The sequence below is a fragment of the Maniola jurtina genome, chromosome 20, assembly GCF_905333055.1.
Source record: "Maniola jurtina chromosome 20, ilManJurt1.1, whole genome shotgun sequence".
NCBI lineage: Eukaryota > Metazoa > Arthropoda > Insecta > Lepidoptera > Nymphalidae > Maniola > Maniola jurtina.
The window spans coordinates 4,294,747-4,312,314 of NC_060048.1; the positions used below are offsets into that span (position 1 = coordinate 4,294,747).

Consider the following 17,568-nt stretch of genomic DNA (forward strand, 5'->3'; position numbering starts at 1 on the left):
AACGGTGGTGTAGTGCACATGCACGGTACGACAATAATACTTATATAATTATTATTTGTAGTACAAAACCATCCGCTCTCTGGCTACTGAGTTTAATTACTCATATATTGAAGTTTTTATTCGTTTATTTTATTGGAAACAAACTGACAGACAATAAATGTCGTCTTAGTCTATATTTAATCAAAACACTGGCAATCCGCTCAGCTTCGTGCGAAGGTACGAATTTAAATATGTAGATTTTTTATTATTTTACTATACTTACTTAAATGTTTTTGACTGGAGCTTTGACCTTTGAGATAACTTATTTTGGATAAATATTTGTATATTGTTTTCATAATACCTAGGTATCCATGCGCAGATACATCCTCTCCACTGTTGCTCAACCGCTTTTATGTGAAAAGAGTCGTATCTACTCTCGTAGAGAATAGGAATATTATTATCATCATGACCCACAACTAAGCACGGATATCATCTCAGAATGAGGATATCCATAGTCTGCCACGCTGGCCCAGTGCGGCTTGGTTGGCATACTTCACGCGCCTTTGAGAACATTATGGAAAACTCTCAAGCATGCAGGTTTCCTCACGATGGTTTCCTTCACCATTGGAACAAGTGATATTTTATTGCTCAAGACACAAATAGTATAAACTCCGTAAAGTTAGAGGTCAGGGCCCGGGATCGAACCTCCGACCTCCCGGAAAGAACGCGGACTCCATTATGCTATTGCTATCACCGCTTTTAATAGAAATAAACCAAATACTTACTACACGTCCAAGTCGTTACAGAATTTGTCGTGTCGTGCAGTGATCCGTGGAAGAACGCTTAGTTTACAAACATAAATTACCTAATACTTGACGAAACCGGCATTTATTTTGGATGCCGGTATGCATTTCAGATCCAAGAGTGGCCTTTAATTGAATTGCATTTTGAACTTCTGCCAGTGACAACGTAATATGTAGACGCAGTTGTTACGGTAAATCATCCATGGAACGTAGGTCGGTAGCTATATGACGGAAGTATGCGTGCAGGAACCCGCCTACAAGCATTTCATCATCACCATCATCATGATTAACCCTCCATCGACTCACTACCACTCACTACTGAGCAGGGTCTCGGCTCTCACTCCTCTCAGACTGAGAATCGTTTGCCCATAGTCTACCATGCCGGCCAAAGGCGTGGGTCATGGGTGGGTACGATACTAGAACAACGGCGACGCGGAACCAATATAATATTAGATGCGAACATATTTGAAAAAAAAAGGTAAGTAGGTACGGAGATTAGTACCTAGTAGAGTAGATAAACTGACTGGCTAACTGGTAACATATCAACCCCGCGTAAACCCATATAGATGTAACTGCACGCATTACGTCTACGCGAACGTTCACGCCACGCAAGCGGTATGTCATGTCTCATACGGTTCCATACATTACAACGCGCTACGTCTACGCTTACGCAGCCTGTGTGAACGAGCTCTTATAGACGTTATCTATTGTTGCGGTTCGTCATACGACGCGCGACGCTCCAGGTTTCCCAAGAGATCCCCCTCTATAGACGATACGTTACGAAACCGCGTCGGTAATTTTCTTATTGTGCGTGCCATACACGTCATACCAGTGCCTCACCGTGCCTGTCGCACGCAGTGACGTAGACATTAATGCCTGTGACACACGGGACTCGAAATTATGTCCTTCATACCACTTGACACTGGCGAAGTGCATTGTGCTGGTCTGGCACTAAAAAAACCACCAAACAAGAAAAGAAGAAGAACTAAGAACTAAGATACGAAGTATAGAATCCATATTTCCATACTAAGCTTAATATTTCTTTTTTTGTAATACATAGGCCTTTTTAGAGTATAGGCCTTATTTATATGAAGTAGGCACGTTACATAATTTTTTGTACGATGGTACATGGCACGGAGTCGTGTGCGAGTTCGACTCAAACTTGACAGGTTTTTTTTATATTTGACTAGCTGATGCCCGCGACTTCGTTCGCGTGGATGTAGGTTTTTTAAAATTCCCGTGGGAACTCTTTCATTTTCCGGGATAAAAAGTAGCCTGTGTGCTAATCCAGGGTATAATCTATCTCCATTCTAAATTTCAACCCAATCCGTCCAGTAGATTTTGCGTGAAGCAACAAACATACACACACACACACACACACACACACACACACACACACATACAAACTTTCTCCTTTATAATATTAGTGTGATGTGAAGTATGATAAAATCTCACCAACACATATCAACTTGATTACGATCTCAACTGGTGGTAAACCTATACGCAGTCTAAGATGGTGCCTAACAGGCTAACTTCGTAGGGAGATGGACTCCCCCTATCAGTTTGTACGCGGCATCGTTCCGCGACTTTGTCTGCGTGGATTTAAGTTTACCCCTTTTTAACCGACTTCCAAAAAAGGAGGAGGTTCTCAATTCGTCGGGATCTTTTTTTTTTTTTTTTTATGTATGTTCCCCGATTACTCAAAGACCCCTAGACCGATTTGGAAATTTTTTTTTTTGTTTGAAAGGGTATACTGTGCAGGTGGTCCCATATAAATTTGGTGAAGATCTGATGAATATCTTCGGAGATGGAGAACAGAACTCCTCAATGGATAAGAGCAAATTGCTCGCGATCACTGTAATAGCTTAGTAACTATTAACTAAAAATTGTGAAATAAAAAATTTTCAAAAGAAAAATAAAACCGACTTCAAAAACCAAAAACACTAAAAAGTAGAAAATAATTTTTGTTTAGCTACACATGTAATGTACCTAGGTATGAAGTCGGGCGAGCTTCACTCTTGGATTTCTAATTTTGTTTTAATATGCTCGCTCGACTTCATACCTAGGTACATTACATGTGTAGCTAAACAAAAGTTATTTTCTACTTTTTAGTGTTTTTGGTTTTTGAAGTCGGTTTTATTTTTCTTTTGAAAATTTTAAAGATCCCGTTAAAATATTTCAAAATCCTTTTCTTAGGGGATCTAAATGGTCTCTCGTGAGGTTCAAGAAAGAACCTGCCGAATCTCAAGTTTTTAAACCTAGGCGTAGAGGTAGGGTAGAGCCGTAAGAATTGTAGGTAGGTCTACGTCAGTCAGTCAATTTTTTAGGGTTCTGTACCTAAAGGATTAAAACGGAGCCCTTTTAATGTCACTTTGCTGTCTGCCTGTCTGTCTGTCCGCCGGTCACAGGTCTCTACTCGTAGACCAAATTAGTTACAAATCTGTGGTAGGTATAAGGTGTGGAACGTTGATCCAAAACCAAATATTTTTCAGGGCTCCCATATATATCTTTTATGCAAATACAGTGTGTTTTTCCCAGTTTAAAAAAACACACTGTATACCTAATTACTAGGAATATAGGTGATATAGATAAAGCATGCGGCGTAGATCGGATGGACATGAGAAATAATGAGGTGTCTCGAATAGATAACCATTTGCCAATTATTCAACTAATTAAAATATACTCAGTATCGGAATTAGCTTAGACGAATTATATTATTAATAAGTTATGATGAGTTATGTGTGATACATTAATATCCTGATGATAAGAGAACTCTTTAGCGCGCATTGACCCGGATTTGATATTATCTACGTCCACACTAATATTTTAAATGCAAAAGTATGTCTGTCTATCCGTTTGTCTGATTGGCAACATTACTTTGAAATTGCATACAAGTCGATAGCGTTAGTAGTTTCTGGAATATGCAGGTGTAACAGACGGATGGACAGACAGATTTATTTAGTTCCGTTGTGCTGGTCTGGCACTTTAAGAAGCCACCAAACTTTTTTTAAATATTGTATAGAAGTAGCCGTTACTTTGCGGAAGTACAATATGCAGCAAGCTACATTGCAACAACACCATACAAATCGGTGTTACGTGATGGTATTTGGGGCTTGCTTGGTGGCTGGCTTTTCCCGCATGCTTAGGAGTATGAGGGCGGGCGGTGCATATCGCTTGCTACATGTTGTACCATAAAGAGTTGCCTTTTTCAGCGAATTATAGCAAATTAAGGCTTTTATTCCTTGAAGTTTTTTACATACCTACCAACCCACAGAAATCCAAATATGTACCTAATACTTTTAAATCTATGTACCAACCTGATCTCAATTTCTAACTAAAGCAAGAATTCGTTCATATACTCGTATTTTATGTGTATTTAGAAGAGCTTGGTAGTTCGTTCCTGTAATTTATGTCTTGCATCATTGAAGCGTCAGGCACATAGCCAAACATTTGAAGATTGACTCTACGAACAGTTACGACTGGGTTGGTTGACAAGAAATGGTCATGACCTCAACGACCCCTTTATAATATTAACAGGGCTCTCTCCGTCACTTACTCCATACAATCTTAGTTCTAATTTCATTTAAATATTAAGCAAAGTCCATGAAATTTTGCAGACATAGTCTAGAAACTAATATCTGTGCCTATGGTGTTTTAGATTTTTCTAAAAATATGTAGTTTTGACATTACAGGGGCTCAAAGATTTGTACGTGAATTTTTAAGACCACGTAACTTTGAAACCGAATATTTTAACAGAAATCTGGAAAACCACAGGCATAAATATCAGTTTCTAGAATATGTCTGCAAAATTTCATGGACTTTACTTGCTTAATATTCAAATGAAATTGGAACTACGTTTGTATGGAGCGAGAGACGGAGAGACCCCTCTTAAGGTTGTAAATTAATGTTTGTTTTTCTTTACTCTTTCGGTGTAGAGATAGTACCTAAGTATATCGAAGATAGTAGATATTAAATATTGAATTGTACCTAATAAAGATAATAATAATTTTATAGCACGTGTTTTACCGCAAAATGATAGATGTTACTTGAATAAAACAAATAATATAAAAATTAAAAGAGTACGCAGAAGCTAATATCCCAGCCAGGGACACAGTAAAAGCAGCTAAGATAGAAAGATAAAAAGTAGCCTACGTGCTGTGTGGCTAGCTTAAGAAGATTTCCCCTTCGAAAAAAAAAAGGTAGGTAGGTACGCAGAACCCTGTTTTTGCAACAGCTGCTTTTACTGTGTCCCTGGCTGGGATATTAGCTTCGGCGTACTCTTTTTATTTTTATATTATTTATTTTATTCAAGTAACATCTATCATGCGATAAAACACGTGCTATAAAATTATTATTATCTTTATTAGATACAATTAAAGCCATGAAAGTGGTCAGCTATTCTGACGCCAGTATGGCTGGCCACTTTCATTGTACTATTTGCACAGTCTATTTGTCCCTCTTTAGCGAAGTAGGTACCAATTATTTATTTGATGTCAGGTACCAAATGGGTACTAAATCTTGAATGACTGTGACTTAAACTTTCAAATCCTCTTGCTGTTCAGCCATCCTGATGCTCACAAATTATAATCGCTTGAAAAAATATTGAAAGCTGTAAAGTGTTTTCCCACTTTTCTTCAGAATTTACGTAAGGATAAATAAAATTAAGTACTTTGGTATTTAATTTAAGAAACAGCCAAGCAAACAAATGGTACGATGAGTCTTATTAATATTCTTAAGACTTAAATAAGTTCTTATTATTCTTTATCATTTTTTTTATAATGTAAATATTACAATAAAACTTATCTAGCCTTATCTGATTACTATACAAATTATGCCCGCGTGGAATGCCAAGAATACTGGCTGCATTTCCACGCTGGACAGCCAGGCTGATCCGTTGCGCAAAAATGAGCCAGCCCTTATATATTATGTACTTACCTACATATAATATTTCAATTGATTTAGAAATAGAGGCGTGTCTTTACGTACTGATTAGGTAGGTTAGTACTTGGGTATCTTACGCATTTTTATGCAATAGAATTATCTTGTTTTTATCAAACAGAAGGGCGCCAGCGTCGTGTCATGGGCTATCTTAAGAACAAATAATAACTACGCAATTATATTTTTTCTGCTATTTATATATATCGTTATTATAGTAGGTAGGTACCTACTTAGGAATATAAGTGCTTTTAACTTTTTGAATACAGAGCTGGTTTACACGAATAAATTAACATTGTAAGTAAGTAGGTATCTAATTAATGGAATTAACTGTATTTTACAAAGTCTTCACTTTATTATGAACACAAGTTATACCTTCTTTTATATCTTTACAGAATAATTTGATCGAGTAGTTAGATAGATAACTAAAAAATCAGGTTTGGCTAATGCATCTAAAAGTGTGGAGGTTTCTATATACTCTATATACTCGTACCTATTATACCTACTATTATACCTTGAACCTTTGACAGTTGTTTACATAAATAATGTAACGTATAACTTCACTTTTAGCTCCGTACACTACATAATTACATATTTATGTCTTCGACACAGTAAATATTAATGGCACCGTCTCTAGCCTTTGGTATATAGGTAGGTAATTAAGTGTCTATCTATATATGCTCGAAGATAAATATATTTTTAAAGCGAAGAAGAGCAAAATTGCACCAGTTTCAAATCTTCCATATTACCTAGTTACCTAATCACTTAATAACTTCTTGAGAATTTAGGGTAGGCACTGCAATCCAAGCAACTCACCAAGAATCTGCAGAAAGCTATCCTCCAGCCTCATGGTAGAGGAAAGGAGGTAGTCCGTCCCCTCCAGCTCGCTAGGCGCCATCAAATCACTCCTCATTTTTGCACCTTATCACATCGACTTACAATTCAATTTACAACAACCACTTTTTATTTTACACTATTTTCACAACGTTTCCATGTTTATTTTTCGGTGATCACACTGACACGTTAAAAAAATCAACATTTTGTTTCCCACTAAAACGTTACTATCTCTAGGCGACACCATACGAATTTTCTTTTATTATATTTTGTTAGTTGAAGCTTCCGGTTTTCGCACACATATCTCGTAAAGTAGATGCAGTAAGTCCGGTTTGGCGTGCCGTATACTTATGCGGCGACGTAAATAAGCCGACAGAGCCAGTTACTAGTCGTTTAACGTGTGTTCGGTATGATAACATAGATTGCACGGGTGCCTCGCGGCTACGCGGCCCTCTGCGAGGTGTTTCAATGGCTCTACTGTAGTGACAACGCGTCGAGTCAGCTGATTCGTTCACTATAAATAATACGGAATTATTTGAATGCAGTTAAGCTGATCACACATTCCGGGTGAGCACGCGCCGAAGACTTTTTTCCACTTCAGCCTGCATCTATTATAGACTGTATCACATCAGGTAAAGCGAATACTAGTGATCAAATAAAATGTATCACGCGTCGCAATCACAAGCTGAGGCCAGACTCTTGTATGACAACGCATCGGGCGGCGGTTCCTCTGATGCTACAAATGTTAATGGGTGGCAAAATCACTTAACATCAGGTGGCCCGCATGCTCGTCCACTCGCTATTTTTTATAAAAAAGAATACTTTTTGTAGCAGAATAACGTAACTTCGATGTGACCTTTTTAGCTTGAGAACTTACAAGAAAGACACTAGTTACTTAAGGTAATTGCTATTTGACAAATCGCAAAAATGCTGTACTTTGAAGTAAATTGTTTATTTTTCTAAAGCATTAACAGCTATTAAATACATGCAATTAAAAACTTCAGTTTGTGAAGATTATAAGGGCCTCTTTTTATTTAGTATACATTATCCCAATAAAAAAAAAAACCAAGTTGAAAACATTGCTGTTCGCAACTTGTTCTGTAAAAGTTTTCTTTAACATCTTGATACTTTGAAGCCAACCTCCAGAAAATGATATGTTTAGGTTTAGCAATCAATTTTAACTGTTAGTTTTATACTAAATGTTTTTCGTTTCTTAAATAATCTAAAACTAACCAAAAAACTTCCTGTGCTATTTATTTTCTTGCAGGCGCTCTATGGAATTCAGTGTCCACTGGACTGTCATGGCGGAAGGACTGTGCGCGTCATTTCGTCGCAAAATATTATTTAAAATGAATTTAAGCTTATTATTTTTGAATGAAAGTTGTGTTTATAATCGTTGAAAAATAAAATAGGGATTTTTTCATTTCTAAATGAAGCCTGCTTATATACTAAATTTTATTCTAAAGTTACGGTTTTACCAGGTAAATACTCGGAGGTTGTCATAGATTATGATGACAGATAGTAAGTGTTCTAAATAAGTATTATACCTATGTTAGGAGATAGCGCGCCTCGTTCCGGGTGCCGTGTTCCGAAATGGATTTCGTAGTAGTGCAAGTTTGGTGCAAGCCCCACATGACGGAGGGGTATGCGTCAGGCATTTCCTGTGTACAAAAAAAGACCTATATTTCGGATCCATATTTCATCACTGACAATATGCACTATTCAAAGACTGTTCTTCAAGCATTGAGGAATTTTGGACAGAGACATCTCGAAGGTTCCCGAAGGCTGCCTGAGTTAGATTTGTCGGCTAGCTAGCTTTTTTCGAAATTGGACTTACTTAGCTGGATTGTGTGTTAGAGCTTTCTTATGAGATATTATATGTACATAATATAACCATGGGTCTCATAAGAAAGCTCAGATTCAAGCTGCGGGCAATGGGGAGAGCCTAAAGGTTGGAACGCCATTTCGGCGGCCGTGTTTCCTGCCATATATACCTTAGATACCTGCAAGCCAAGAGTGAATAGGCATCTTCTAGGTAAGCGTGCTCCTACTTGGACCTCATCATTGCTTTCTTTAAAGCATGATTGTCGTCAAGCGGAAGCGCAAAGATTCAGGCGGCGCAAACCCGTAGCATGTGGAAGACCCTATTAAAGACCTATGTTCACTGTGGACGTCTGTCGGTTGATGTTGATGATTATGTCTTTAGTGCAAGTAGTTCAGTAGTTTCAGAGTTTATCGATAACAAACAAACAAACCTTTCCTCTTCATAATATATGTAGTTAGTAGCGCAAACTTGGAAAAAAATCTCGTGGACACTCTTTGATTTTCCGAGATAAATGTCATTTTACCTGACAGCCCTAATCAATTTTATCACTGATATTAATAACTAATTCATAACCGTTAAACCTAAGTGTCAAAATCTCGTTTTTCTAGTCGAGTTCCGTAGGCTCTTTGAACCCACTGCATTATTATCCCAAGAAAACCTACCATTAGATGTAGGAATAATGGAAAGAGGTCACAACCCTCAGCAATAAAGAATACGATGCGGAGAGAGATGTCACTCTCAAGGTCTTTAAATGTATCCATGCAAAAAACCACGTCGACTGGTTGCTCCGTTGCAGCGTGATTGAATATTAAACCAACAAACACACTTTCGCATTTGAAATATGGCCAGTGATTATAAGAAACAGTTTAAATCTCTCTCTGCTCTCTGAGAGACGTTAGGCAAAGTGAACACGAATTATGACACTTCTGTGTTCTTATACAAGCTTAGGTCTCTCAATTTTGTCAATTAATGTCAAATTTCTTTCTCAGATCAAAACCTAGTAAGTGGTTTAAATTCAAAAGAAGTTTAGGCCGTCGTAGTTCTTTCTGGTCCAATGCGGAATGGCATACTTCACACACCTTTGAGAACATGGAAAACTTGCAGGTATGCAGGTTTCCTCACGATGTTTTCCTTCGCCGTTAAAGCAAGTGATATTAAATTGCTTAAAACGCACATAACTGAAAAGTTAGTAGTGCGTGATTCCGGGATCGAACCCCCGACCTTCGATTAGGAGGCGGACGTTCTAACCACTAGGCTATGACAGTTTTTAAATTAAAGGGGTTTAAATATTTTAGTGTGAAGACTGGCCAACACATTTATTCATTACATGTGCATCATTTTCTTTTTTAGGGTTCTGTACCTCAAAATGAAAAACGGAGCTCTTAAAGGACCACTTTGCTGTCTGCCCATTTGTCCGTCCGTCCGTCAAGAAAACCTATACAGTACTTCCCGTTGATCTAGAATCACGAAATTTGTTCTCGGATTTATTCCTTTACTTGGGCTATGAGAGTTGAGACCTATCTACCTGCCCATAATTCTAGGTTAACGGGAAATACCCTATCGGTTTTCTTGACAGACACGACAGACGGACAGACGGACAGAAAGACAGACAACAAAGTGATCCTATAAGGGTCCCGTGTTTCCTTTTGAGATATGGAACCCTAAAAACATTATGTAAGTAATAAGTATGCAAAGTATTTCCCTTGCAAACCATATTTAACAGTTGACATGTAGAGGTCATTGACTTTTCCTATCTTACTTTTAAGTTTTAATGCATTATTAAGTATTTACTGTTTTGACATGGTATTTAGATAATGGGTGATATTTATTTTATTTAATCTAATTCCTTTTAAAAACTTAGTAAGGCGCATCAATCTATAAAAACCTAGCCAGTTCAAAGACTTACTATGTTTTAAAATGGTCAAAGCGACTTACTAGCTTTTAATTTTACTTTAATGTGGGTGTCCTTACAATACAACGGGACATACTATGAAAGTTAGGCTTATGACATAAAACGATTTTCGGAAAAATGACATTTACTTTGTTTTGATATGGGGCGGTCGATATAATTAGGTACTAGGGTAAAGGCTCGAGTAAATGAACAGATTGGACGTTTTTACATGTATTAAGAGCTGGAATAAAAAACCGGCTGATATACCTTTTTTAAATATTTTCTTACAAATTCTTACACTTTTTTCAATTTCAATTTCAAAACCGTGTTCCGTTCAAACCGTTCAAAAGTGCGTGTGCGTGCGTCCATGTGTGTGTGTGAGTGTGTTGTATGTTTGTACGAGTGTTTGTGAGTGTGGTATTGCGTTGTATAGCCACATGAGTAGCGAACAGAGTCAAAGCTTCATACAAGCGCGCTACGATAGGTACACTACTACAAGCTTGAGGCGCGTGTGTGCGTGAGCACAGGCGCTACGTCGCGTACGGAGAGAAATCGGTTTATACCGGCTCGGCCTGTGCTCAAGTTCAGGGGCTGCAGTACACGTCGCGCGTCGTGTTTTCATTTAATTTAATGTTAATGATAATAATTTAAATAGTGTTTAAAATCTATTTTCTTGAACTGTCATAGATTTTGTTCAAAATCAATATCTGAGGATCCCTAGGATCACAAAACAGGAAATTGTTACCAAAATTTAAAAAATCAACGCCATTTTGAAATTCTTTGTTAATTGACCGATTTCGTTCAAAATCGATATTTAGAGCTCCCTGGGATCACAAAATAAGAAACTGTTACCAAAATTTAAAAAAGTCGACGCCATTTTGAAATTCTTTGTTAATTGACCGATTTCGTTCAAAATCGATATTTAGAGCTCCCTGGGATCACGAAATAAGAAACTGTTACCAAAATTTAAAAAGTCGACGCCATTTTGAAATTCTTTGTTAATTGACCGATTTCGTTCAAAATCGATATTTAGAGCTCCCTGGGGATCACAAAATAAGAAACTGTTACCAAAATTTAAAAAAGTCGACGCCATTTTGAAATTCTTTGTTAATTGACCGATTTCGTTCAAAATCGATATTTAGAGCTCCCTGGGATCACAAAATAAGAAACTGTTACCAAAATTTAAAAAAGTCGACGCCATTTTGAAATTCTTTGTTAATTGACCGATTTCGTTCAAAATCGATATTTAGAGCTCCCTGGGATCACAAAATAAGAAACTGTTACCAAAATTTAAAAAAGTCGACGCCATTTTGAAATTCTTCGTTAATTGACCGATTTCGTTCAAAATCGATATTTAGAGCTCCCTGGGATCACAAAATAAGAAACTGTTACCAAAATTTAAAAAGTCGACGCCATTTTGAAATTCTTTGTTAATTGACCGATTTCGTTCAAAATCGATATTTAGAGCTCCCTGGGATCACAAAATAAGAAACTGTTACCAAAATTTAAAAAAGTCGACGCCATTTTGAAATTCTTCGTTAATTGACCGATTTCGTTCAAAATCGATATTTAGAGCTCCCTGGGATCACAAAATAAGAAACTGTTACCAAAATTTAAAAAAGTCGACACCATTTTGAAATTCTTTGTTAATTGACCGATTTCGTTCAAAATCGATATTTAGAGCTCCCTGGGATCACGAAATAAGAAACTGTTACCAAAATTTAAAAAAGTCGACGCCATTTTGAAATTCTTTGTTAATTGACCGATTTCGTTCAAAATCGATATTTAGAGCTCCCTGCAATCACAAAATAAGAAACTGTTACCAAAATTTAAAAAAGTCGACGCTATTTTGAAATTCTTTGTTAATTGACCGATTTCGTTCAAAATCGATATTTAGAGCTCCCTGGGATCACAAAATAAGAAACTGTCACCAAAATTTAAAAAAGTCGACGCTATTTTGAAATTCTTTGTTAATTGACCGATTTCGTTCAAAATCGATATTTAGAGCTCCCTGGGATCACAAAATAAGAAACTGTTACCAAAATTTAAAAAAGTCGACACCATTTTGAAATTCTTTCTAAATTGACTGATTTCGTTCAAAATCGATATTTAGATCTATTGATCGATATTTAAAGATCGATATTTAAACTAAGCAATAACAACAAAAACAAACTTTACCAAACTTGTTGAACAAATAACTATTGTTAATTAAATTGTATCCTCCAGTGCCAACCCTACCAAAATAGTTATAAAATTTGCTCACTTCTTAGAAGCTTTGCCTCTGTTTGCTACTCTGTGGTATAACACCATGTTAGTAAATCTTAGTATATTTTTAACCGACTTTAAAAAAAGGAAGAGGTTCTGAATTCGTCGGTATCTTTTTTTTTATGTATGTTCCCCGATTACTCAAAGACGCCTGGACTGATTTGGATTTTTTTTTTGTTTGATAGGGTATACTTTGCAAGTGGTCCCATATAAATTTGGTAAAGATCTGATGAATATCTTTGAAGATGGAGAACAGAACTCCTCAATGGATAAGAGCAAATTCAATTTTTTTTTAATGTATGTTCACCGATTGCTCAAAGACGCCTGGACCGATTTGGAAATTTTTTTTTTTTTGAAAAGCTAGGTATACTTTGCAGGTGGTCCCATATAAATTTGATGAAGTTCTGATGAATATCTTCTGAGATGGAGAACAGAACTCCTCAATGGATAAGAGCAAATTGCTCGCGATCAGTGTAATTGCTTAGTAAACAGTAGGGTTTTAGCTGGGCATGGCATATTATTATAGTACAGTGGGGCCACTAAAAATTTTGAAATAAAAAATTTTCAAAAGAAAAATAAAACCGACTTCAAAAACCACAATAACTTAAATTATTTTTTACTTTTTAGTGTTTGTGATTTTGAAATCGGTATTATTTTTCTTTTGAATTTTTTTTATATTTATTCTGGTATTCTTCTTTCTTGGATATGGATCCCTCTTGGGTATCCCCATTTCTCTCTGTCTTTGGTACTATCAAGCTAATTTTCTCTCGCGATTTGCACAATAGCATTAGACCAACGCGTCTTCGGTCTACCTACCTGTCCTTCTTTCATCTGTAAAAATCGATACAATATGACCATTTGCATTTCAGTTTTAGGGCATGTCTCAAGGTGTCTGTAGGCTTTGTCTTTTTTCTTATGTCTTCAATTCTCACTTTGAATATTTTTTGCTTAATTTATGCAACTTGCCATCGCCCTTTAGCAAGTTACTATTTCTTTTTATATTCTTTGTCTGGACCCATGTTTGGCTGGCATAGGTAAGGCATGGCAGGATGCATGTATCTATAACGGATCTTTTAAGATGTACTGGGTAAGCTCCTTTCATTCTTTCCTTTTGTGCCCAGTAAAACAAGCATACTCGGGCTACTTTGAGAACCCATTAGCAGCTAACAGCAAGGCCTGGACTCCAATTTTTATATGTGGAAGCTGTATTTCCTCGTTGCGTTTATGAGCAAATAAGAATAGTTAACTACTTTTACTAAAAAAAAATTTTATTATTTGGCGCGAACCATCTAAACACCATGATGATTATTATTTCTGCGTTGTGAATATTACCAGAAGAAACAGCAAAAAAATTGTTCCAAGCGGCTCTATTGTAACTTGCAGTCTGCAATTTGAACGATTCTGACTTCTGGTGATAAATCTGTACCTCAGCCCCAACCCAGTACCTCTAATCTACCATTTCAAGAACTTTCAGAAGGTAGTGACGATGTAGTGACTTTTTTACATCTCAACTTAGACCATTCAATCAAAATTATTTGGATCACTTAATGAGAGATCTTAGATTGTCTAAAAAGCATCAGAACATGTGGCTTCTCGGCTCAAAGGAACAAATCTGATAACATCAGACACTTGTGTTACGGTATATTATTCTCACTACTCTTAACACATTCAGTAGCTGATGTTGCACTTCCAGCGACTTGGATGCAACAAGGGCGTTAAGTTTCATTTTCTCTGTAGTCATTTGGACTGTTTTCCAGAAAATTTAGGTGACTTTCAAACTAAGATAACTATACCAAAGGGGATAATATCATATGAAAGGGCTCTATTATACATTCTAAAACAGGTTTTATTTATTATTATTATGCAAAAGAGTTTTTGATTTATCGCGAAAAATGTAGAAAAAAATATACAATAAGTCAAAAACTGAAAATCTGACAATTTTTTTTGAATTCCAAGCCGAAAATATACTTAAGAATTTATTAATAGGAATCGAGAGTTTATGCACTAGATAGAGTTCGTTCATTCACTGAAATTTCCAGTTCATTTACTGGCAATTTATCCTTTTGTTAAATAAAATAATTTATAATAATTAATACCACGCATTTTATTTGATTTTTTGATATACTGTGTACAGATACACAAAAAATAAAAATTATATATAGAACAATTCTCATATATCTTAATTTTAGGTGAAAGTCAGGGTAATCCTTATTCGTTCATGTACTGGATCTTTTACCCTCCTACGTCAAAATACTAAAAGTCCGCGTAAATTTCGCAGATTGAAATGTCTGCTTGATTAATTGTCAATAGAGGGTCATGACATGTCAAAATTGCTAGTTTGAAGGTGAAATCGTCTAAGTCATTCGAGATGGTTTTCCTCTTAAGTATAGTAAACCACCATTGTATGAAGTCATGATAAACCACGACGCGTCAAGAAAATGTCACAAATTTTCCATGTAATAAATGTTGTGAAGACGGAATGTACTCAGCGTGCGCGTCCGGGCCTGCTGCTGATGCCATTATTCGCATTTTCAGAACGTTCTGAAAATGTGATGCGTTTTACACGTGCGGATTGTGCGTAATGTGCGCTCGGAACTGTTTTAATGCAGTTAACTGCACTAAAACAGGGTTACCATTCGGTCGTCGCGATGAGAGATGTCACCACGTGGTTATTTGGCTATTTTCGTCGGTCAACCTAAATCACTCTTACTTTATACCTATAATAGTTGTAGTAGATACTGTGAGTAGGTAGTAACCATACAAAAACATGGTAATAGGTATTTAAGACAATGAGTAAAAACAAATGTAGGCAGCGAAAAGTTTAATTGTTATAAGATCTATTCTACACTTTAATATTTTTTGGGTAGGTACAGATATTATTTTCCTATCTAGTTTTTAGAAAAAAAACGGAATATCAAGTTTTATGCAATGTCCCAATTAGATAGAATATCGAAATCAAAGGTACAAATCGTAGGTTTAAAACTGTGGTTTCAAATCATTGATCTTTCATTGATCGATAATAAATCAGAGATAATAAAGAAGGAGGATCGTAAGCCACATAACAAAAGTTTTAAGCGCACTAAGTATAAACTATGTGCTAAGGAGCAGAGCAAGGCTCAATAAAACACAAAATAATTGCCCAAATTGTAAATCCGGCTTAGGATTATTACATAATAATTGTTTAACAAGTCATATTTTTTGCGATTACTTATTTAATTGGCAAGTCGTGTATTAAACCAGAAATAACTTGAAGAATCCTCACCTAAAAGCACAAACAATTTTGTGGTATGTGCTTAGTCATTGTTTATCTAAATTCATCGTCACGCCGAGTTGCAATAATTTAACAGGGCGTTATCTCATTTTATTACATTAGATCTCCATAGAGATTAGCCATCTGCGCGGTAGATACTATCACATGCGCAGGTGCACTCTCTATTCCATCACTCTCATAGAATAGAATAGATTTTTATTCAAGTAGACTTTTACAAGTGCTTTTGTATCGTCAAAACAATTTACCACTGGTTCGGACTGCCGTACTACCGAGAAGAACCAGCAAGAAACTCGACGGTTGCTCTTTTCAACTGATCAATTTACAATACATACATAACCCGATGGGACGGAAATTCGCCACGAGCGGAAAGAAATTAGGCACGGACCGATGTCTTTACGTGCTCTTCGAGGCACGGGGTTGTCGCCCATCCGTCGACTTGCTAATTCGAGCTAGTACCTCCTGAGATCTATTTAACAGAAAAACCTAACTTTTTTTGATCCGACCCGGGTATCGAACCCAATACCTTGTCATTCGCAGTCTAACAAGCTAGCCATTAAAAACCAATGAGGCAGTTACTTATGCATGGTTTTTATGCCAGCTGAAATTACACCTGCGATTCCCGGCAGAAGTTTGGAATTTTATAATTTCTAAATCTCTGATCTGGTCTGGTGGGAGGCTTCGGCCTTGGCTAGTTACCATCCTACCGGCAAAATGTGCCACCAAAATTTAGCGTTCCATCGTGACACCGTGTAGAAATCAAAGAGGTATGGTTTAAATAAAAACTGCCATACCCCTTCCAGGTTAACCCGCTTCCATCTTAGACTGCATCATCACTTACCACCAGGTGAGGTTACAGTGTAGCTAGGGTTAGCTTATATCGAATTAATTGAATTGGTGCGGGTCGGTATCGCTCAGTGCGCATAAAATAGCCTTGTATGTTATCTTATACGTATTACTTGTCTCTTTTTGTCAGAGCTCATAAGATAGTATGGGGCTATTTTACCCGCACCGATCGGTACTAACCCGCACCGACTTATCAGTATCGGAAACCTGGCTCTTTATACCAGCACCCTGATGTACCTACTACAGAACCGAAGAAATCCCGTCAAAGTGCTTCCCTGTCCACTTTTTTTTTTGTATTTATCGCAACTTTCTAGTCACACTAATATTATAAAGGAGAAAGTTTGTATATGTGTGTGTGTGTGTGTATGTTTGTTACTCCTTCACGCAAAAACTACTGGACGGATTGGGCTGAAATTTAGAATGGATATAGATTATACCCTGGATTAGCACATAGGCTACTTTTTATCCCGGAAAATCAAAGAGTTCCCACGGGAATTTTAAAAAACCTACATCCACGCAAACGAAGTCGCGGGCATCAGCTAGTCAACAAATAAAAATACATACTATCAACATTGACATGTATCTACTAAGCTTTATCAGATTAAATATCTGTTAAGTTCGTTCGTGTGTGTGTAAATAAGATTAGATAGTTCGCGATAGGTCGACATGGCAATCGGGGTGGGGGACGCCCCGCACACCCACACAGCGCCCGCGCGGGTGATGTACGGCGCAGATCGGAGACAATATAGAAATTACGCATCGAACCCAGGTAATCCCACTTATATATGACCACAGTTGAATACACCTGGCGATTACCACAGCGCCATGGAGGTCGTAAAAATATTCCAACGTACCTGATAATCAAAAAATTTGGGTGCGCTTAGATTACAAGTTAAAAATAATTTATCTACTATCTTGTAGC

The 17,568-nt window shown here is 36.9% G+C and overlaps 1 protein-coding gene across 1 annotated transcript in view; it reads right to left on the minus strand.

Annotated features, from left to right (window-relative positions):
- The window catches only part of LOC123875594 (transcription factor HNF-4 homolog), a 51,466-nt gene extending 44,461 nt beyond the window's left edge, over positions 1-7,005 (minus strand). Inside the window, exon 1 of the mRNA XM_045921521.1 lies at positions 6,534-7,005. Within this exon, the coding sequence (XP_045777477.1) occupies positions 6,534-6,630 (97 nt within the window). The 5' untranslated portion in view covers positions 6,631-7,005. The remainder of the gene's footprint in view (positions 1-6,533) is intronic.
- Positions 7,006-17,568: the final 10,563 nt, after the last annotated feature.